Genomic DNA, 23,960 nt, shown 5'->3' on the forward strand with positions numbered 1-23,960 from the left:
TTTGCAAGTCAAAGAAAGTAGAGGCTACCTCTGGTCAAAGAACCCAAAAGGAACCGGAAGATGAGATCCACTACAAGCCTCAGGAGGGTGGGTCGTAATGACTGAACGAGGATCAACAATAAGGCATAATTTCTTTATCAGATATTGTAAGCTCTAGCATGGAAGGCAGCAGAAGTTGCTGCCAATCTAGTGGAATGAGCCCTTACGGCTGTAAGTCAGAGGGATAGCGTGAGTTTTGTGAATAAAATGTTACACCGTCTTAACCATTTAGCCAATGTGACCTTAGAAATAGCACATCCAAATCTAGGCCAATAATAGCTGATCTGATTTGAGAGAAGCCTTAGTTCTGTCCAGATAAAAGGAATTTGCCTGTGAATGTCTAGGGTATGTAGACAATACTCGCCTCTGTTAGAATGACTGGGAAAGAAAACTGGCAAGTCAGTGGTTTGGTTAATGGACATTTCGGAGATCACTTTTGGCAGAAAGGAAGGATTAGTTCTCAATGACACTTAAGGTAAGCAGTTCAGAGATGCATCTGGCAGAAGTAATGGCGACCAAAAACAAAGTTTTCCATGAAAGAAACTTGGTTGCATAAAGAAGCTGGTTCAAAAGGAGAAGTTGTCAAAGCTTGCAGGACTAATGACGGGTCCAATGGCTGGACAGATTCTCTAAGAGAGATTTCAAATGATTTACGCCTTTTAGAAAGGTCTTGCACAATGTGTGCGACTTAAGGGAAGAGTCATGGACACCACTGTGAAAATTAGATATTGCTGCCAAATGAACACGAATGGTAGAAGTAGATGGACCAGATCAACTTGACAGGTATTCCAGTACTACCGGTGCTGAAAAAGGGTCCAATTGTTTTTCCTTCAGCCAAATGGTAAACCTTTTCCACTTGCTGAGATAAGTAGTTCTGGTGGAAGACTTGAGAAGCAATAAGAATGCCACGTACTGTGGAAGAAAGATCAGTCTGCCTGGCAATCAGTCTGCCTGGCAATCACCGAAGTGGAGGAGCCAAGCTGTGAGCTTCAGGCTGTTCAAGTTGGGGTGAATCAGGTTCTGCAGATGGGAGAGCAAGTCTGGAGTTGGATCGAGAATCCATTATCTAGCATATGAGACATAGGAAGGGGAACCTCTAGCATGTGAGGCCATAGGAAGGGGAACCAAATATGACGAGGCCAATATGGCGCTATGAGGATTATCTTGCTCTTCAACCAGCGGGCTTTCTTCAGGAACTGGGGAAGGATTGAAAGAGGGGGAAGGCAAAGCAGACCCGAGGGCCAATTGTGGACTAGTGTCCCTGGGGTGACTGTCCCAGAGGGGGAATCAGGGCAAAGTAATTGCTGCATTTGTAGTTGGTTGGGGATGCAGAGAGGTCGCAGCAAGGGAGACCCCAGCGGTTGAAAATCTCCACCACTATAAGAGGATTCAGAGACCACTCGTATGGTTGTAGAATGCACGTGCTCAATCTGTCTATCACATTGGAACTCCTGGGAATGTGCGTTGCTATCAGAAAGCGGTTGGTAGCCATCGCCCATTGCCATACCCTCATGGCCTCCTGACAAAGTGGGTAGGATTTGGTTCCAGAAATAAGTTCCCCTGCGCGTGGGAAGTTGCACGGCAAGATGCAGATACAAAAGAAAAAATTAAGCCAGCAACTGGTGAGCCATGAAGAAAAGTAATTTATTGAGACTTCTCAGAAGTACTAAGACTTCATAAAGGCTTAATTCAAACAGACCGGTTTCGGCCTGGATTTATCCTGGCCTTCTTCAGTGTAATATAGAAAAAAGCATGCCAAATAAAAGAAGTCCTATATAGTGAAACAAAACATATGATTGGCTGACAGTAGACATCACAGTCATTAAACTCATGAATATTAATGATGCATTGGAAAATATTCAGACATCACAAAATATAATTCATAAATATTCATTAAGCCCTGGATTAAACAGGGCACCAAGTTTGGTTATCCATTTCTTTTCTTTCATATCAAGTTTACCATGCCAACCAGATTTCTGACTTCGATCACCAATGAGTTTATCAATGATAATAAAGTGAAATTTAGCTGTTTGATGTTTGAGTGTATGTTTATATAGAGCATTTGTGTTCCTTTTACACTTGATGTCACTCAAGTGTTCTGACATACGTAATCTGAATGGCCTGGAAGTTTGACCAATATAAAAAGAATGGCAACTGCAACAAGCCATGTAAATAGCCCAGTCAGTATTACAGTTGGCAAAAAATCGAATATCATATACTGTACTACTGTTTTTACTGCTAAATTCCTTTGATTTCAAAATATGTTTGCAGTTACTACAATGACCACAAGGAAAACAGCCAATAAGTTTATCACCCAAAATTGTGGTCTGATACAAATGAGGTAACATGGAATCAGAATGATGTTTATAGTGATTGAAATGTGCTGCTAAGTTTTTTCCTTTTCTGAATGAGAAAGAGCATAAATTAGGTATTAACGTATTAATGTTGCCATCCGCCTTCAGTATATTCCAATTGTCCTTGATGATGTTCATAAATCTATTAGTATTTCTGCCAAATGTAGTAGTGAAGCGTAATATGTTTTTAGGTAAAGTTTTTTTCTTATAAAAGTCAATAAATCTTGCCTACGTAGACCCAAAGCATGATTTTGGGCCATAGTAACATACCCTGAGTTATAGCCCCTATTTATGAATCTGCTGTATAGATCCTGAGAGTGATGTTTGAAACTGACCTCATCCGAGCAGTTATGTCTGATTCTAAAATTGTGATTTGGGAATGTTCCTGGCTATATGTTTTGGATGATAGCTAGAGGCATGGAGTAAGGTGTTATATTGAGGAAACTTCCTATATACTTCAGTATTCAAGGTATTGTCCTGATTTCTTGTGATCAGAACATCCAAAAATGTTATGGAGTTCTGGTCATATGTTATAGTAAATTGTATTCCCCATTTATTATCATTTAGGTATTCCATAAATTCACTGAGATACTCAATGTCAGATCTCCACACCATCCAGCAATCATCCAAATATCTCCGCCAAATATCAATCTCAGGCAAAAACAAATTATGAGTGTCATCATAGATCAAAATCTCCTCAATGTATGCCATAAATAGATCAGCATATATGGGGGCAAAGGATGCCCCCATTGCTGTACCTTTAGTCTGTAAGTAACATTCCTTATCATAGAAAAATACATTCTTTGTTAAGTACATGCTCGGTGAGATTAATCAAAAAAGTGTTAAAGCCAGGTTGATAGATGTTTGACTTTTGAAGCCAATATTCAATGGCATCAAGACCAGCCCAATGAGGGATATTGGTATATAACGAACTTACATCTAGTGTACATAACAACCAGTTCCCTTCTATCTGCATGTCATTAACAATGCTTAAAAATTGGGTGGTATCCTGTATCCTGGATCTAACACAAGAAAGTAAGGGTTTTAGATATCTGGTCAGAAATTCAGAAAGTGGCTCAGTAAGTGATCCTGTACCCGGAACAATGGGTCTACCTGGTGGATGTAAAGGATCCTTGTGTATCTTTGGCAAAAAATAAATATATTGTCTAGCAGGATCAGTGATAGTTAAGTGACTTAAAAGTTTTAGTTGTTATTATTCCATTGTCAACTGCAGATTCTAAAAAGTTGTCAATTTGTTGTTTGAACATAAAGGTGGGGTCCAGTGGCATTTGGTTCCACCTTGTTGATGCACCAGACTACAGCCATGTTGTCAGATTGTACTACAATAGTCCCTGACAGGAGGGGATGAAATGTTTGCAACGCTAGAAGCACCGCCCTCAGTTCTAGGACATTTATATGCAGATAGGCCTCTAGTTCTGACCAAGTGCCTTGGACAGTCTTCCCCTGAGAAAGCCCCCCCCCCATCAGGGAGGTGTCCCTGTTCACTGTGGCTTTGGTCTTTTGGGGTGTGAAGGGGCGAGACCATTGTGACGGGTTCTGTGACAATCCACCAAATCAAGTCTTGTTTGCATCTGAGTCACCCGAATCTGGGATGATAGAAGGAAACTGAAAAGGGTACCACCGGGCGAGTAGTAACCATTGTAAGAGCCTCATGTGGAATCTCGCAAGGGGGACAATGATGATGGAAGCTGCCATGGAACCCAACAGTTGAAGGACAGAATGTGCTGTGGATCTTTCCCTTGAGAGGATGGGTAGGAGTTGTTGTTTTATCCTTAGAATTCTGTGCTCTGGAATCTATACCTTGCAGTTCTTTGTATCCAACAGGACCCCAATGAATTCTATGGAGTGGGATGGGGGGACACTGATGTCAGTTTATAGTAACAACTAGCCTTTCTGCAGTGTGAAGGGAGTATGCCAATGCTTCTTCCAATAGATGTCTGGTGGGGGCGGTGATGAGCCAGTTGTCTAGGTATGGAAACACCTGGAAACTGTACAGTCACAGGTGAGTTGTGACAACTGCCATGCACTTTGTGAACACTCTGGGGGCTGTAGAGAGTCTGAAAAGCAGTACTCTGAACTGGTAATGACTGGCTCCCGCAAGGAAGCAAAGAATCTTTGATGGTCTGTCCACCTTTATGTGGTAGTACACATCTTAAAGATCTATACAGCACATCCAAACGTCTGCCTCCAAGAGTGAGAGGGTAGACTGCATTGTGACCTTCCAGAAATTCTGTACCTTTACGAATTTAACACAAGATCCAAAATCGGTCTCCAGTCCCCGGTCTTTTTTGGCAGCAAAAATAATCTAGAGTAGAATCCAGATCCTATCTGGTCTGGTGGGACAATTTGGATGACTAACAGCTTTGAAATCTCTAATGCTGCTTCTTCCCTTTGACTAGGTGGAACATCGGGTAAGTTTCTTAGGGGGTGGGGCAAAGATCGAAGGGAATATGATAACCTTCGGTTCTCTCTTGTACTCAAGAATCTGCAGTAATGGTTAGCCAGGCAGAAGGGTACAAAAATAAACTACCCCCTAACCGTTTCCAGAGAAAAGCAGTTGGGCCGCTCTTCAGAGATTCTCTGGCCAGTCCTACCAGCGGTCCAGGAGCCCTGGTTACACAGACCTCCTCTGCCCCAAAAAAGGAGTCTTACATACGAGTTTCCCCCTCTGCCTCTAGGGGAAAACAGCTCGTGTGTCACGGACAGAACCTTGAGACTTTTTGTGCCAAATCTTCCCACTCACCTGATTTATAGAAAAAGCCCGTTGAGGGGAAGAGTAACAGACACCCACGGCAGAAAGGGTCTTGCAGTGCTGTTCACATCTAGCCAGCGTCTCTTACCTTGTGTCCAAATAACAAAGAGGCTTCAATGGGAGCATTCAGAAAGGAAGCCTTGAAGGGTTACGCAAAATCACCCAAGCACATCCAGGCATGCTGCCTCAGGACAATGCCTGAACCCACTGTTCTAGCTGCTCCTTCGGAGGAGTGAGAAATCAGACACATGGAGGAGTTAGAGACAGATTCAAGGGTGGCCAACTGTGAGGCCACTTTGTCCTGGACCGCAGACACAGCGCCGGCCAAAGTTTCAGAGAGCTCAGAAATTAAGTCTGTGAAGCCTGGTAAAATGCGCCATATAATTCAGGGACCTGACTGCAAAGGTCACTGATGCAAAAGTACACTTCCCTAATCTGTCCAGCACCCAGAACTCTTTGTTGGGTGGTTGGACAGTCTGGCTTTCTTCCACCAGATCGTTTTTGTTGCGGCCACCACCAAAGGCATCTACAGGAAGACCTTTGGAGCAGTGAGGATCACTATCTGGAGGGGACAAGACTTTATCTGGCCTCCGGGGAATGGCTTCAATGGTGTCAGGAGTCTTCCATGCACGACGAGCTGGACAAGGTAGTCAGCAGATGGAGTAATCCAGGAAGGCAAGGGGCCGGGCATGAAAGGCCTGCAGGAACACAGACTCTTCAGAGGTCGGGTTAGGAGGGCCACCACTCGCCCGTTTACATATTTCGAGGACATCTCCAAAGGATACCTCAGAGGGTGACCGAGGGGACCCTTCCCCATCAAAGTCAGTCTTCCGTGGGGGACTCCTCGTGCTTCCTCTTACACGAACTCTTGCGATGAACTTCCTCAGGGGGAGAATCTGGGGAAGACAGCGCAAAAGGGGCCTCCTGTGGGAGTGGGTCCTGAGGCCCTTGTGCCCGGTGTCAGACAGGAGTTTGTACACCACAGCTGGCATCCTGAGCAATGGCTGGAGTGCTACCACAAAGGCAACTGCAGCTCCTTAGTGAGGTCCATAAAAGGAGCCATAGAGAGGGAAGTCTGTGCTACAGCAAGAGGCTTCAATGGAGGAGAATAGGTAGGGGTCTTTGGAGAAGGAAGGGTGTTCACCTCTGAAGGAAGAACAGGTCCTGGAGGGTTGGATACCTCTGGCCGAAAGCAATTGATCCACAAGACGCACATCATGTTCAGAGAGGCTTCTAGTGGATCTCATGGACATAGCTGAAGGGAGTCCGGTCTATCCAAGGATGAAGGAAACTCTGCCCACAAAGAGGTCTTTGGATGGCGCTAAAATAGGTGCCTGCACAGAGAACAAAGGAGCTGTTAAGGCCTGTACTACTGGTGTCTACACTGAGATCATCAGTGCCGAAGTGTAGTTGGCACTATGGTAGGTGCTGAAAAGGTGGGCGGAAAACGAGGTGGTCAGTACCAAGAGGATAGTCTGTGCCATGTAAACTGTCGGAGCCGAAGCAGGAGAGGGTGTAGGCAGTCAGACGCCATAAAGGTCTGTACTGATTAAAGTAAATTACCTCTGCCACTGATTGTAGAGACCACTCGTAAGCCAGGATTGCCCTACTGAGACTGTCCGCTAGAATGTTGAGCGTCCCGGGATATGCGTTGCTATGAGAAACTGGCTGGTGGATATGGCCCACTCCCAAACCCTTGCGGCCTCGCAACAAAGGGGGTAGGATCGGGTCCCTCCCAGTTTGTTTATACACCAGTCTACAGACATGTTGTCTGATTGAATGGCTACCATCCCCAAAGGTAGGACAGGGTGGAAGGCTCTCGAAGCTAAAAGCACTGCCCTCATCTCCAGAACATTGATGTGTAGCTTGGTCTCTGGAAGGGACCATGTGCCTTGGACCATTCTTCCCAGAAGCACCCCCCCACCCGAGCAGGGAAGCGTCCGTGGTCACTGTGGCTTGAGCCAGAGGGGCTAGAAAGCTGCGCCCCACAAAAATGTCCACTGATTGAAGCCACCACTGGATTGATCTTCTGCATGTCCGGTTGATTCGATGTGGAAACTCATCGGGAGGTCTAGCCAGGACCATTGAACTGCTAGATTCCACTGAAGGACTCATGTGAAGACATGCAAGAGGGAGGATAGAGATTGAGGCTGCCATCGAACCCAGGGCCCTGTGAACATCAGCTGCTGTGACTACAGAGTGATCCAAGATCACTGATGCATGGAGTTTGAGATTTTCTATCCTTTCTGGGGTGAGAAAAATCTTTAACTGAATGGAATCCAACCGTGCCCAGATGAGGTCTAGGATCTGAACCGGAGTCAGGTGGGACTTTGAGGTTGATCGTGATGCCTAACTTGTGAGCCAGACCGAGGAAGTAGTGTAGGGCCTGACACGAGACATTTGGTGGATGCAGCGAAGAGCCAGTCTAGGTAGGGGAATACCTGAATGCCCTGAAGTCTCAGGTGAGCCGCTACGACCGCCATAACCTTGAACACCCTGGGGGCTGTGGTGAGACCGAAGGGCAGGGCTTTGAATTGAAAGTGACTGGCCCCTAGTCGGAAGCGTAGAAACCTCCTGGAGCTCCTGTGGACCTTGATGTGATAGTAAGCGTCCTGGAGGTATAACGAGCACATCCAGTCGCATTCTCTCCGAAACTGTAGAATGGACTTCAGAGTGACCATCCGGAATTTGTTTCTCTACTAGACAGGTCCAGAATGGGCCCGAGGTCCCCAGTCTTCTTTGGCACTAAAGAGCCTGATCCGGATTGATCTGGGGGGGGGACCGGCTCGATGGCTCATTTCTGTAGCAGCTTCGAAACCTCTAATGCTGCAGCCTCCCTGTGAGCAGGTGGAACATTTGAAGGCGTGTTAACTGAAGGGGATAGAATATCCTCTGGATATGATGTTTAACACCCAGCGGTCTGCAGTAATGGACTCCCATGCCGCTGGATGCAAGGAAAATCTTCCCCAGACTGCCTCGAGAGTAGAGCAACCCCTCAGGGTTGCTGTGCGGGTCAGAAAAAGGTTCCCTAGACCCGAAGTTTCTGGGACCCCCTCTGCCTCTGGGACGGCATCTGTCTTGTCCCCCTCTGCCTCTGGGGGACAAATATTCCCGAGTGCCACGAAAAAACTGATTTACAGAACCACATCTTCTTTTGCCCCTTTTGGTTCCTGGAATAGGACCTCTGGGGGTTAAAGAAACGGATTCCGACGGCTGACAAAGTCTTTCCGTCCTTCTCACTCTGGGTTAGTGTGTCACGTACAGTCTTCCCAAAGAGGGATGATCCATCGAAAGGGGCGTTGATGAAAGATGCCTTAAAGGGGTCCGCAAATTGACACAGCCCCATCAAGGCGTGTCGCTTCAAGGCAACACCTGTACCAGCAGCCCTAGCGGCTCCCTCTGTAGCATATGAGAGGAGACGCATAGAGGTATTTGTCACCGATTTCAGTGTAGTCATCTTCACAGTAAAGGACTGCTTGTCCTGCTGCGAAAAGAGACTCCGGGGGCGACTCAGTTCCGATATAAGGTCTCGCTGCAGTCTGACGACATGTGCCAAGTAATTCAGCACACTGACAGGAAATGTCACTGACAAGTACATGCGCTTCCCGAAACGATCCATCGAGCTGGACTCCTTTGTCTGGTGGATGAACCAAGGCACTCTCCTGTGCCAGTTCCCTCTTTGTGGCTGCTGCAACCACCAAAGCTTTCCTCTTTGCGGCTGCTGCAACCACCAAAGCATCTACCTGGGCTCCCTTGGACCATGCCTGTCTGACGGCGGGGAAAGAATTTTGTCTGGCCTTTTGGGTATAAGCTCTACGGTGTCAGGATCCTTCCATGCCCTAGTGGTGATAAGGTCCACCAAAGGGTCAGCTGGAGGGGAGACCCAGGAAGTAGATGGGCCTGCACCAAAGGCCTCCAGCAATACGGACTCATCTGCAGAGGGTTTGGGGGCTGACCAACCTTCTCTTTGGCGGAGGATCTCCATAATGTCTCTGAACGAGACGTCCTCGGTAGGTGATCTGGGGGGAACCCTCTCCTTCATCCAAGTCCGTATCGGTGGCAATGGACTCAGGGGAGTCCAAGTGCCTCCTCTTACACTTGCGCTTACGAGGTTCCTCTCCAGTGAGACTCTGGAGAGTCTTCGTAAGCCTCCGGGGGAACAACCTGGGGTTGCTTTGGCACGGGCTGTCCCTGAGACAGGGTAATGGGAGCAGAATCCAAAATCAGAGGGGTCTGGCTAGGATCCGAGTAGGTGATCTGTGGCCTCAACCCCTGGGAGAGAATCCTTTCCACTGTCCCGATTGCCGATGGAGAGCACGCCTTCGTAACTCATAAGGATGAGGCTCTCCCCGGACCCGAAGCAGGGATCAGAGCTGACGGCATGGTAGTCTGGGCACCGAGGATGGGATCCAAAAGAGCAAGATCTCGACCCTCAGGTCAGACTCCCCGACCACAGCTCTGAGAACCTCCCAGATCAGAGGAACTCAAGGTGATGGCTGGCAGAGGAAACTAGAACCATCGGCACCGACCCAACAGCTCCGAAAGGTCTCTGACCAGACAACCCCGAAGTGTCGGATCAGATCGGGGAAGGAGAAATAGGGTGGAACATAGTTTGAGGGACCCTCTCCAATGGGAGGGGGCCCTGGTAAGACCCCCATCTGGTTTTGGATGAACCTCAACAGCCTGTCCATATTTAGGTTGGACACACTCAGTCGACCTGGAGGAAGCGACACTCAGGTCTGGGCCGGATCTGAGGGGAGTGCCTCGGCTCAGGCAAAAAATGGGGAGAGTGGAGCCGAGGAGAACAAGACCTGGGTGCCTTAGAGGGGCTGGAAAAGGACGCCCTGTCCGGTGATGTTTTTCTGGGCCGGTCCCTCTCTTTGTTGCGCTTCTTCTCTTCTGTTCCCACCTCTCTGGGACGAATCCTATGTAGCAGGCCTGGCGGGAGGTTGAGTCCCTGCCTGCACAGTGTCACTGGCTGGGGATGAAACAGAGGCAGACTCCAGGGCAGAAGCTGGTAGCAGACCTTTAGCCACAAGCTTAGCCAGACTATCCTCAAGCGCCCTAGGGTTAAAGCCTGAACAATGTCACAGGATGCGGACAGATGGGCAACCCCTAAACATAGAACAGAGTGTAGCCATCAGCTGGTGAGAGCTTATGACCCCACACTGTGCATTTCTTAAAAAGCAACCAGACTACAAAAACAGTACTACACACACTTTTTTTTTTTACAACTAACACGACGACCAAACGTGAAGGGAGGAAAAAATGGAAAGGTATTCACACCCAACTACACTAAGACCAAAAAACCTTACCATCTTGCTTAGAGCTCAGAGACCACGATCCTGACTCAGAGCGGCAAACAAGATCTGGGGCTAGATAGGAGGAAGTGATGTAATATAGGTAAGGGAGGAGCTTGGAGCGGATGCTTGAGTTTGCCGGCTCGGATCCGAATCTGATCCATATACCCATATGTGCAGAAAGAATTAAGTTGATCCTTATACCCATATGTGCAGAAAGAATTAAGTTAACTACTTCAGATCAAGAGTCGCTAGATGCGATAGGGCAAGATAAGATTTCAACTGAGAAACTGTAATACGATTAGGTATTATCAAAGAAAGTTTTACTTGGCTCAAGTGGCTTGACACGACTGAATGGCGATATGACAAATGAAATCTACGGTAACAGGGAGAGGAGAACTGTGGGTAAGAGTTTAGCTTGAGAGTTTGTGGCTGCCGCAAGCTTGGAAGATGGCCAGCTAGACTCCGAGCTCGGAACAGGTAACCCAGGCGTAAGGAATGAACGAGGATTAACAGTATCAGATTATATATATTATCAAGCATACCAAAAACTACCCCTCTCAGCTATTAGGTTAAACAACTTTTCCAGTTAATTTTCCATCTGGCTATGACTGGATGGTGCATTTTACATTGGGCTTAGAATAGTTTCCCTCTCTTGACATTTATTTCAGGTTAACAGTTTACTATTCATATGTATTAGGGTCAATGCATACAAGGATACCCTCGTTTGTGAATATGGAGTACGAAGTTTTGGCATATTCTTATGGTATACTATCAGGTGTATTAGTGTTGGTTTCTGGTACACCTCTTTTGGTTCTTCTATTTATATGGGTTCCAAACATTTTGGATTTAAAGTAATTGCCATAAGGTGGGGCTTGTGGTGATCATTTGGTATATATAATAATTTGACTGAATACCTATAAATCAGATAATCTTCTGATACAGATTAGGTCCTTCCTTTGAAGCTCTAATTTAACAATTTCTCCATCTCACAGTATACCACATTAATACGGATCTAACCACAATTCTAGTGGGGCTCTCTGCTGATGAGGATTTGGGAATATTTGGATTAGGAAATGGCAATAATGTTCACAATGGTACCATAACTACGAGCCCTGAAAACAGCTGTTAGGCCCTTTTCCAGAAATTAAACAAGAGTATGAGATCTTTGAGATCTAATGTGTGGCACTAAGTATAAGCTCTTTAAAGCTTATTTGGCCAAGGTATATCCCCTAGGGGCCTCGGAGTTAGAACACAGCCTTTGGTCAAGGACATTGATGCTGACCTGGCCAAAACAATGGTCCAGTGTTCAACAGCAAGCATCCATGGGGTTTGTGGATGCACTGGCCAATCATGAAAGAATAATAGATAGAGATAATAGATATCATGAAGTTGTGAGGAGACCAAAACCTAGGAGGGTCTGCCCTTTTACACTGCATGCGTGTAACAAATTGAGTACAGACCTTTTAAGTTCAGAATAGCAGCTACGGGACAGAAAGGTCTGCAAATTCCAGTGTGACCAGACAGACGAGAGGGGCAACCCATTTATTTACAGTAGACATGTCAGGTTTGAGGGGAACACTAGTAACAACTAACGCAAGCGTCCCAGACCCAAACTCAAAAACAAGAGACCAATACAGATACATCTGGAGCAGACTTATCTTCAGGCACAGACCTGGACATGCAACAAGCCTCCGACTCGCCCACCCCCAAAAAGGAGCAACACGGCAGCCCCTTTAGGCCCTACAAAAAAGAGCAGGGCGCAAGCACGCAAAAAATAAACGGCATGGAGGGGCTTTTGGAACTACTAACCAGGAAATGAATGTATGTAATACCAATATGCTAAACATTTCCAATGTTGTTCTGTCAAACACAAACAAATTCACTGAATAAAAGGTCTCAATTTTATCCCTGGCTTATTTGGCTTTGGAAGACATTTTAGCACAGGATGTTATGGCTTTTTGTACATTGCTGAATCTTGGGACTGCATTTTCATGATACTACTGCCTATTCTGATATAGCTTTTACATACTAAATTTGTACCACTGATGCATCATAATGTTCAACTTTTCCAATCTAGTGTTCTCAAAGATTGACATTTCAACTATCGGGGTACTACCAGCAAGGCAAACAATCTCTCAAAGATCGATATGGATGCTTTATATGAACTAGTCACTAACAAGGAATTGGTGATCCTTTCTGTGGATAAGGCTGGGGCTGTATGAAATGGCAACAATATAATGCTGAAGCATCCAAACTCACGGATGGTAGACACTACACTAAAATGCCGTTGGACCCCACATTATGTTCAAGAAACAGATTGATGATTTCTTGGGGTTAGCTGTACAGGAGGGCATTATCACGGACAAAATGAAATACCATCTTACGGTGTCGGAACTTAATAGCCAATACATATACTTTCTACCAAAGACTCCCAAAGATCTTTACAATCCACCGGGGAGACCAATTGTTGCGGGTAATGGTTCAGTTACAGACCCTTTTCCCAATTCTTAATCAATACCTACAACCATTGTTGAAATGGGTCAGGATCTAGAATCTGAGATAAGAGTTTTTTGGACATTCTCTCACACATGCAACTAGAACAGGATTGGCTGCCATGTACACTTTACACCAACATCTCACACTGGGCTGGCCTGGATGCGATAGAATATTGGCTATACCAATCTAACCTGTATGAACCCGGCGTTAACAGAACATGTGCCAACCAAAAATGTCTTTCTACCAGGATCAAGGTTACTGGCAAGTGCAGGGAATAGCTACGGGGCATCCTTTGCCCCCATTTATGCAGACCTCTTTATGGCATACGTGGAGGAACACATTACATATGATGGAACAACATCTACCTAGATGAAATAGACATATGGAGGAGGTATTAGGATGATTGCTGGATGGCGTGGAGGTCAGATGTAGAGTACTTAATGGAATGTGTGGGATATTTGAATGAAAATAAATGGGCTCTTCAGTTTACGGAGAAATGCCAATCTGAACACATAACATATCTTTATGTCTTGGTCACCAGGAATGCAGATAACACACTACGTACGGAGGTGTTCCGCAAATACCCACTATATAACTCCCTCCTACACGCATCCAGCTTTCATCCACCTCACATTACCAAAAACATCCCTAAATCTCAGTTCATCAGAAGGAGGCGTATTTGTTCACATGACTACCTTTCAGGTTTTTCAAAAGGATCTCACCAATAGATTTAGGGAAAGGGGCTACAACACTCAATAGGTAGGATTTACTAAACTACAAGAAAGACAACAAGGACCAAGCCCTGTTACACAACTAACGACATATGGAAGAAACACTGATTTATTGATAAACAGTGTAGACAGGCAGTGGAACATTGTTAGCTCACAATCACAACTGCTCCAGGAAAAAATGTCTATTTTTGTTCCGCAAAGGAAAAAAATCTGGGTTCCTACTTAAGTCACTACAAACGGGGATCAGGTTTGGTTGACTGGACCACCACAAACCACACTTTTGGGGGACAAATTGATTGGTTGTATGCCTTGTGGACACTGCAGCCACTGCAATACAATTATGAAGCCCAAACAATTTACAAGCAGGAACTCTGGTGATGTTTTTGATATTGGATTCTTTGCAAATTCCAGTAGTGACTGGGTTATTTGGCCTCATGTAGCTGCTCTGCATTTTGTGGGCCAGACCTCAAGACCACTTATATTGCGGACATCTGAGCATTTTAGTGATGAGACATAAGAAAACTAGCAGTGCACTTATAAACAGTCATTAAAATCACCCTGCAGCCTCTTTCAGATTTATGATCACTGACAAAACTGTGGGGAATAAATCCAACAAAGCAGGATGGCATTCTATTCTTGATACCAAGGAGAAAAAGTGGATCATTAAACTAGGTGGTCTTTTACCACCAGGATTAAATGAATATTCATGAGGTATCCAATCAATACTTATATTATATTTAATGATGTATTTTATAAAAGGAACAAATGATTGTACTCGTTTTTAAAACGCTGATGAAGGCTATGAAATTATTCTAGCCAAAATCAGTTATTTTAATTTTATGTAAGATTTATTAAATATACTTTACTTACAGCACACAGTTTGATGGCTCATTATTTTTTCTTGGTTTACTTGTTTGGAGCCGTGCAGTTGCCCACACGCAGGGACCCTATTTGTTATTCCTACTCTCAGCCAAGGGTCTGGCTGCACAAGTCTGATTACAGAATGGTATTAAGTGAGTCCTCAGGGAACACTACCTCTTTTGCAGCCAACTGCCGGCAGTTACTTTTGCTGGGTGGTTGATGGCCACAAAATGTCACGTCTGCAATATCTAGTGAAGGCTTCCCATTAGTTTTTGAAAATGTGACCTTTTCTTCTCCTTTACAATAAAGGTTAGTGCCACCCCTCCATTTACTATTTGGCACTGCCTTACTACAATGGTGAATGGTGTGTGCACGCGTTTCTCTCTCAGGAAACAAAACACAAAAAGTGGAAGTATGAGAAGATAAAGATCAGACAACTAAGGCAGACTACCTAATCCAGAGCATTTTCCCAGCCACCCAAGGCTTTTTACAACTTTCAATCCTCATCATGCCAAGTGGGACCATCTTTGTCCCAAAGCATTTACATACACTAGACAGATTTCAAAACAGCAATATCTCTGCACACAGAACCCTCAAACTAGATTTTTGGATCAGGAGGTAGAAAAGCTTTAGAAACACCCAATGAACCCAGAAAAAAAGGCAAAGAAATACTCCATGCAATAAAATACAGCTGTTAAAGTAAATTTACCACGATAGCAGATGTTCACATATGGTCACTGCTGTAGATGTTCAACAAGAGCTTAGCACTCCCTTCACGGCCAAGTTGACATTACCTTATTCTCAGGTGTATTCAACTTATCTGGTATACAGGTGTCACCCACCCACACTTTTTACTGCCCCTCATTAGGTTTAGGTTAACTGCAGCTTAGGTTTGTTAGGACTTACAAGATTCCCTTTGAGGTGTATGGGACTGGAGAACCCAAGCTCTCCTACAGGGCATTAACAAGGAGAAAGATATTTAAAATAAAAGGACTTTTTGGGGGAGGAGTCACCCACCTTAATCTGCCTCAGAGTAGAAACAAGACTAAAATATCAGACCACACAACTAGTGTACGAATCCTACAAAACTGCACTATCATTGCTGCCATCTTATCAGGAAAGATTCCCAAAGCAGGATCCAGACAGCTTGTATGGTTCCCCACTAAGGAAGAGAAGTATGCTCCTCAGAACAGGAAAGGCAAATCCCACCCTGTCCTCGCAATCAAATCCATTAACATGTTAACACTGACATGTGGACAGAAGTGGCTGCCTGTAGAGGCCCTGAGAACTCCTTTAAGGAAATCACAGCTAGAACTTTTTACAAAGCTAAATCACAAAACTCTACTGCAGTCTGCTTTGGTACTGGTAAACCCAGTTTACTTTCTGCAAGTGAGGGGGAAAAAATGGATTCTGGTGGTTTTAGTTCTATGCAGGTAATACCTAAAATTCTGTAGATTTGGTATGAAATTCTTTCCCCTTTCTTCGGGGGTCCAGTACAGAAATAGTAGGTATGATCTACTTGAAATATGCCAGAAAGTGGTGTGGGTATAAAGACTGCTGTCACAGTTATGCCTACCCATGTCCTAGTACCCCCATACTTATGTACTACATCATGGTGGTACAGTCTGGAGTAAGATGCTAGAATGACCATAATCCTTGTAAGATTTCTTCACAATGCCATTCCATGTCCCTTGAACTTGCAGAAGTGCCTACATGACCCCTCAGCCACGTCTGAGGAGTTTATCATAAGATAAACAGGGGGATGAAGAGGCAAACCATTATTAAGATGGCACCGAGCTATACCAGTCCATGGCATCACTTCTGATGGGAAGAGGATAGCACCCAAGAATCCGGTGAGTTTGTCCTCGAAGAGGAAGGCCCTGACAGATGGGTATCTAGGCATGCCCCAAGAAAACTGTTAGAGGGGCAAAATATTATGAAACCTACATTACTGACTGAATTCAGGGTGAATTCTAAAGCCTTGTCTATACCCTGCCTGGATTCTGCTAGGATGAAATCGCTATCTAGTAAACATAATTGTGAATGCCTTACTACAAAAGGACAACCACCAGGGCAAGGCATTTGGACTGTGGGTGCAGTAGACAAGCTAAAAGGGAATGATATGAACTGAAAATGCCCCCCCCCCCCTATCCACCATTGCAAATCCAACTTTTTGTGCTGTTTAGCTGTAGTGATGTGAAGGTAGGCACAGTGGAACAGCAGGTAGCATTGCTCATCTCACAGCAAGAAGTTCTCCAGTTAGATTCTTGGCTGGCAAGCCCTCTGTGCAGAGTATGAATGTCCTTCCTGTGTTGGCAAAGGTTTTCTCCGGGTGCTCCGACTTTGTCCTACATTCTAAAGACGTACAACAGGTGGACTGGATACACATGTGGTGTCTGAAGGAGCAACTGCAGTACGGCTAGCTACCTGGCAGTGTGAATATCGGCACTAGACTTGTCACTGACTTGACAGCATGTGTCAAAATAGAAAGAGGTTGTTGGTGTGAAGAATTGATGGATGCAAATAGTGGGCATCTTTTAAGTCTAGAATATCCAAAAGGACCTACCACTGTAGTAAGGGCACAGGCTTTACAGAGTTAATGTTCTGAACATTTGGAACAATGAGAAGCTTGTTTAAAGTTTTAGGCCTAGAATGGGTCTATACCAATCTTCGAGACCAGACATTTTGCAATAAAAATTATGCCCTTCCTCCTCAGATGGAACTTGCTTGGGGTCCCTAACTGCACCACAGAAATAAATGCAAAACAAGTGGGCATACAAAAAAAACACAGCACTCATGAACCAGTCAATGGCACAAACCTCTAAGATATCTTCAGCCTCCACGCTAGCGCTAACCTTCAGTCAGTCCAGCGGACTGTGAGAAGCCAGAAAAAAATGAAGGGGTAAAAACTATCCTTAGGGTAACCAAGAGGTTTTATCCTTCTGTTGTATAGGTTAAATGAAATCTGCTATAGGATGGCACACTGGCATAGAAGAAAAATGAAAATTAAATTTTCTCCAGAACTCCAAGAGATCCCCATTATGGGACTAAGATGTGAAAGGTACAAAGTACCAAGGAACTACTGCTGCAATTTTCAGGAATAAGAATGCCAGTCACCATACGAACTTAAATTTGAGACCCAAAATACAGAAAAATGTGGAATGCACAAAGGGATCCAGCTGATTAAAGACAAGAATTTGGGGCATTTTTGTCCATCTTTTAGCAACAAAAAAAAGTTATCTAGAAAAATAGCTGGCATGAGCTAAGTGGAAATGCAGCAGAAAGTTGTCAAGTGAATGGCAGAGACATCCAGCAGATGCCCCATGGAGGAACTAACAGATTTATGCAGTACAAGTCACTTGGGCAAATAAAGGGGCTATAGTTCAAGGGGGCAATCTGCCATAGGCAGAACGAGGCAATGAAAACCACTAACCTTACTTGCATCTTCTGTACAAGCCTCAATCAGAACTGGGGGGAGCAAGTCTGCATCTTCAAATTAGAGTGTAAGACGATGAGGTGCTGCATGCTATCCTCTCAAATGTAAAGGCAGACTACCATTGAGACTAAAAGGACCCTTTATACGTTACTAACCCATATATGCAGCCATCAATAATCTAAGAACTTGTGACCCACTCACACTCAATTAACTGTGATGTACTAACCACACCCACACTCACTTCAAGAAAAGTAATGTCCTAATACTGAAGGTAAAGGACAGTTTATATCACAATAAAGCAGCCTGATCTCCAGGAGCTCTCGACTACGTACTTATTACCTCACTCAAAAAAGCCTTCTGCTAAAAATCACTATGAATGAAAGAGCAATTAGACAACCATTTCCTTAACAGTCAAGGTCTTTCTTAGCCAAACGGCTATCTGTCTAAAGTAGTGAGGTTCCAGATGGGATGATAGATTTGCATCTCTGGCTGGGATACCATCACTTACTACCACAGAAGCACCCAGGGAGGGTACTTGGAAGAGACCGTGAATGGCTTCTACACTGAAGTAAATAAAGATCTGTAGTCTTTCCTGATGTGAAAACTAGCATTCTTCAGATCTAAACAGCACATCCAAGTTATCAGACATACACAGAGGAAATAAGAACGTGTAAAAGAACAGTTTGGGAATAAAGATATTTAGGATGCAGATTGGCTCTAGGAGGGCTATGTGGACGAAGAGGAAAAAAAAAAAAACAAAACAAAAAAACACCACTTTACATTCGTTGTGGGTAGAGAAAAGGCACACCCGACAGAGGTGAGGAATGGGATGACAAGAGTTTTGCAGTGTACTTGCCACCAATTTATTTTTATTTTACATTTGTTGACCGGGTTAGTCTGACTGAGCAGGAAGCCCTTTTTAAGCAGAATAAAAAGATCACTGCTCCAGTACCATTTGTTACCTACGTCAATTACATACAGGCACCCATCTGCACTTTTTACAACTTCCTTAAGATTCAAGAACAGAGACTGCCTTTCCCCCCACAATGTGTGTGATGCTTGGATTAAAGGCCAGTACAAATTTGCAGCACCTTCAGTAGCCCCCCCCCCCCAAAGTCATTAACAGGTGTGCCTAGTGTCCGATTACTGTAGGTCAGGCACAGTGATGCTGCCAAACTGGAAATGGAGGCTTACTTCTTGTTCTAACCTAGAAGAAAAGACAGGTGCAAGCACTGATGAACATAGTACTGGGAGTGAAGAATGAGGACAAATCAGCAGTGCTTGCAGCCTGGGATGGCAAGGACACGAGGTCTTAGCTTGACAAAGCAGCAAACAGTGAGTCTTGCACAACAGGGAAGGCAACAGACTCCCCAAACCCTTAGAATTCTCCATATACACGTTACACACTAATCAACAGGAATGCATAATGAGCCAGGGAACCAGCCTTGGGGGTGGGGGGACAACCCGTGCACAACTGGAATGCACATAAGCTCAGGACTGCTGCCCCAGCTAGTCTCTTACTTTTCCCTTCTTGCAAAGTATAAGAGCACCTGCACCTTTATTTACAACTATTTTGTACCACACAAGTTAAACAAATGCTGTCTATGCCGCTTTAGATTACTCACTGCACTAACCCATGGAGCTCCTGGCTGCATCAAGAATAGCCCGTGACTTGGCACTGTCCATCACAATTTCCTCCAGCTCCTCTAACTTCTCCTCATTCAGCTCCTTTCGGTTTCCAATGAACTTGGCAACACGGCAGTAAGTATAGTTTTCACTCACAATCTTTATCAGCTCAGGGAAGTGATAACCGTACCATTCCCTACAAGGGAAATAAAAGAATCACATTCAAGAACTTTCCCTACAAGGGAAATAAAAGAATCACATTCAAGAACTTTTAAAGTGCAAAAGGTAGACCACACTCAGTACACAACACTATGCCCCTGTCTACAATACAGCACAAAGTACAAGTCTCATTGGCTGTGGTGTAACAAGGGTAATTTATTATTCCTCCTTTTCTATACAGTCAGTGCTATAATAGGCTCTGCCTGTGGTAAGCATCAGGAGGTCAGAACTTCTACCAATAGGCTAGAGTTAAGTTTAATGCAATGAGTGGGCGTAGTCTACAGGGTCTTTGAAAGACTAGCAGATACTAAAATCTGAAAAAAGTTAAATATCTGATATATTTATACATACTGCTGCCAATCACCACATTCTAGCAGCAAACTGTAATAAAGAGATCATAAATAAGCACCTTGATGAAACTGAATGCATCTACTGCATTCAGGTTTTGCTTTTTAACAATGTTCACCGACAGCTAGTTAAGTTTTCAAATAAATTGTGTGAAAATAGGGCTACTAAATTACAGACCTATCATGAGTGGTCACCTTCTGAGTTACAGCTGTGATGGGCAGTCTGCTGTGACATGTAGTTGGGGGCAGCAGCTAATTAAGCTTCTGCCCTTAGGCTTACATTGACAACCATTTCTCCCATTATGCAGCTATAGCAATTTATCAGGGAAAAATGGGTGTTACCCCAGCGCATTGCCATGGGTGGCTATAGTACTGTAAGAAGTTAATTTGTGTCCTACCAGACCAGAGAAGTAGAAACCCCCAACCTGATGTCATAATTGTACACAAGGATGGACGACAACAGTCAGTCTACACAGAAATAACGGAGTCGCAGGAAATAGCGATATTTTTAAAGGAGAATCACACCCAGACTCAAACATGTTTTTTATTTCATTATGGTTTGGTGTTTCCTAACACCACTCTGGGACTACAGGTTTCTAAACATTTTTATATGTAATTACAGAGCCTGACCCCAGGGAGTCTGGCATCTTGAAGTAATTCTGACAGTCTAGAAGTCCATCTCCAGGTATTCCACAATGCAGTGCTCGTCTGTAAAAAATTACATCACACAGGCCTCTTTCTTCCTATAGCTCCTGTCAGCATTGATTTTACATGCATACACTGCTGTCTTTCAGTTTTAAGTAACACTTCATGCTGTTCGATGTAAACAAACAGTGCAAATGCCACAGAACACACTTTCAAAGTGCTTTTTATTACGACTTTTTTAGAATGGCTAAAATTACAGACTACTGCCAAGCTGAGCTAGATACACTGCCAGAATGAGGATGATGCTAGACAACTCCTCACACACAAAAAGCAGTGAGGACAGACTGACAGCTTTACCTGCACCTACATGGGGCTCCGAAGGTGTCAAGAAAGCATACCATACCAAAGATGCTACAATTCAAAATCAGCAACAAAGAATTAAGAAATCAAAATAGTCAGACATGAAAGCAGCCATTCAGAGTTGAATGGATTGTCTGGTCTTGTACAAGAGCTCCTTAAGCAAAAGCTACTTTCTATATAAAGATATTGTGGCACTGACTTGTTAAAGTACAATAAAGTAATCCTTGCATAGACATTTTGTAATCCTGTAAACAAAAATGGCACACTTGAGTGGCCTCAAAGTCTTTTAGTCAGCAAGGTAGTTCAATACTACTGACCCATTCTCACATTTTGAGGTTTTTTGGTGGCTTGCATGTGCTGCCTCCCTTGTTCTACAACAGCTAAGGCAATTTTACAGCTTGCATGGGAGACGCCCACTGGGCTTGGTCCTGTGTTGCTAGTGCCAACAGACAGCAGGGGGAGATCAGCCACAAAGCAGGTGCCAGTAAAGAGAGTCACCATGGCAGCCTCCTTACACTTCAGATGCCAGCACGTCCAAGAAGTTCAGTGGCATACATCAGACTAATCCTCAAGGGTCCTTATCCAAGCATATCAAGCATGTTCTGGTAGCGCAATGTTATTTTAAGGGTACATGCAAGTTAAGGAATAGGTGGTCAAACAATTGTAGATTGCCTACCCATTAGAGACATAGGTGCCAGACCAGGGGTGAATTTCCAAATTTCCATACACTGGTCAAAGTTACGGTTGAATAGGGTCAGGAAAGAACTTTCCTTTATATGGATGAAAATGTGTTCCAGAAAAGGGATATTCTCAGCAGATGTACCTGCCCCTCAACTCTGTCCACCACAGTGGGATCCCATGTATGCCAGATTCTCCTTCAGTCCGTAGGACAGGCTTTGAGACCATCTGCATAGAAAATGTTAAAAAAAAACTCCTTTTATTCTTTTTGTGAGGAACCTCCGTCAATGTTGGTCATATTTAATGCAACTGGCTAGGTACATGCTGAAGCAGGCACTGCACTTTAAGGGACTGAATGCAATGAACAATGGTTTTTAAACACAGGTCTAGCATCAAGGTCCATCAGTAGAACATAGAATTTTGTTACTACCTTGTACACATGCTGGTTGAAAGCTACCATCTACATACACTCCTAAATCACCAGACTACTAGGGATATGTTATCAAGGAAGTAGTTCCCTTGGGTAGCAGCAGACTTCCAAATGGGCGCTATTATGCATTTCTTGTCAAACAGCATTAAACCATGGCTCTGGCATCATTTAACTGTGTTAGCCCGAATTTTAAATGTCTTGCCAGAGATTCTAGGTGCAATCTGAAAACCTGGTCAGGTAAAGCCCTTGATGTTGGCCTTGACTGCCAAGAAGTAGATGCAGACCCAGCACACAGCCATGAGTGACTCCAATAGTGAATAGCCTCTGTGGAAGTGGATTCACCTATTCCAACTTCCCAGAGTCCATCAGCAAGCCAGCTGACTACTCAGTAAGTGACACGGGTTTACACTCACTTCAGTGAGCTTGTCAACAATGCCCCAAGTGGGGTACAGTGTCAAACGCCTTGACCAAATCAAGGGAGGCAGTATGCACCATTTTGTTTTCATCTATTCTTTGCTAACCCTCTCAAAGTCCATCAGGTTGAGTAGGTATGCCCTGCCCTTGCCAAAACAAATCGGATCACACATCTGAAGGCTTCTTATTCTGTCATTTATCAAATCCAGGATTATTCTTTCCAAAAAGTTTTAAATACCAGACTAGTAAGGCTTATGAGTTGTGCTTTCAGTTCCTTATCTGAAGAGCTATACAGTTTTAAATCTACAAAAGATAAGTCTTTACTTAATGGCTTAGTCCATGGCTATAATTTGGCTTGTAAAAAAAGAAGTGTAAACAGTTTAATGGGTTATGGGCAAGGCAGAATAGCAGTGGTGACAGAGTTGGGCCCTTTATGGGCATAAACTGAAGGCATTAAGTAGGATCCAGCTCACAAGTCTTGCCACATTTAAAGTTAAAAGGGGAAATGAACAGAATGGGAAATGTTTATAACAGTGTTATTTCCTTCAATTCTTACCACACAAGAATGAAGTAAACGGTACAGCCAACATTCAGGCCAGACAGTGCATTAAAGCAGAACTTTGCACTGCCTGGAGATTAAGCAGGCAATTACTGGACATGGTCAACTGTGACTTACCCCAGGACAACAGGATGAAAGAAAAAACGAATGTCAGTTTACGATGGTACACTGACAGGGCATTCACTTCAGATGTGTATTACACAGGGTTTGCTATGTGTTCAGATGAGGGACAATCTGGCTACATTTTTTTTTTTAAATGTAGGTTACGAATGCATGTCATTCTGGAAAACAAAGTAGAGACAGGTCTAAAGAAATCATGAAAGGCTTTGTTGATTCTAAAGCTGCACAATTGGAAATATTTGCTTGTAAGATATATTTGGCTCAGATATTACTTTCATTGTCTGGATTAAAAAGGGATGAAGTAACTTGGTCAGTTCCAGGCACAGAGTATAAGTGTGTTTAACAGCTGAGATATCCTTGGGAGGTAGGGGTACGAGTTCCTACTATGTCAAAGTTTTGACATGAGAAAGTTGTAACTTGGGTACAGCAAACAAACAGACCATCCATGTAGTACTGTCCAAGCAGCAATATGCTGTTACATGCTCACCCATCCAATGTGCAATCCTAGGTCATATTTTGGCCCCAGTCTGTCATCTGCAAAGACTACTTTGGCCTACAAGCTGTTCACT

At 44.2% G+C, this 23,960-nt stretch overlaps 1 protein-coding gene and 1 non-coding gene across 3 annotated transcripts in view; both read right to left on the reverse strand.

Annotated features, from left to right (window-relative positions):
• Positions 1-23,960, reverse strand: part of NOP56 (NOP56 ribonucleoprotein) — a 200,517-nt gene that overhangs the window by 148,619 nt on the left and 27,938 nt on the right. For both annotated transcript variants that reach the window (XM_044063996.1, XM_044063997.1), the window contains exon 6: positions 19,628-19,815. In XM_044063996.1, coding sequence (XP_043919931.1) covers positions 19,628-19,815 — 188 coding nt within the window. The remainder of the gene's footprint in view (positions 1-19,627; positions 19,816-23,960) is intronic.
• LOC122796104 lies at positions 19,927-20,063 on the reverse strand. Its single transcript, XR_006363937.1, has one exon. It is a non-coding gene; the product is annotated as a small nucleolar RNA SNORA51 (small nucleolar RNA).

This window comes from Protopterus annectens, chromosome 2.part2, assembly GCF_019279795.1.
Source record: "Protopterus annectens isolate FY-2018-M chromosome 2.part2, PAN1.0, whole genome shotgun sequence".
In the NCBI taxonomy this organism is placed as follows: domain Eukaryota; kingdom Metazoa; phylum Chordata; order Ceratodontiformes; family Protopteridae; genus Protopterus; species Protopterus annectens.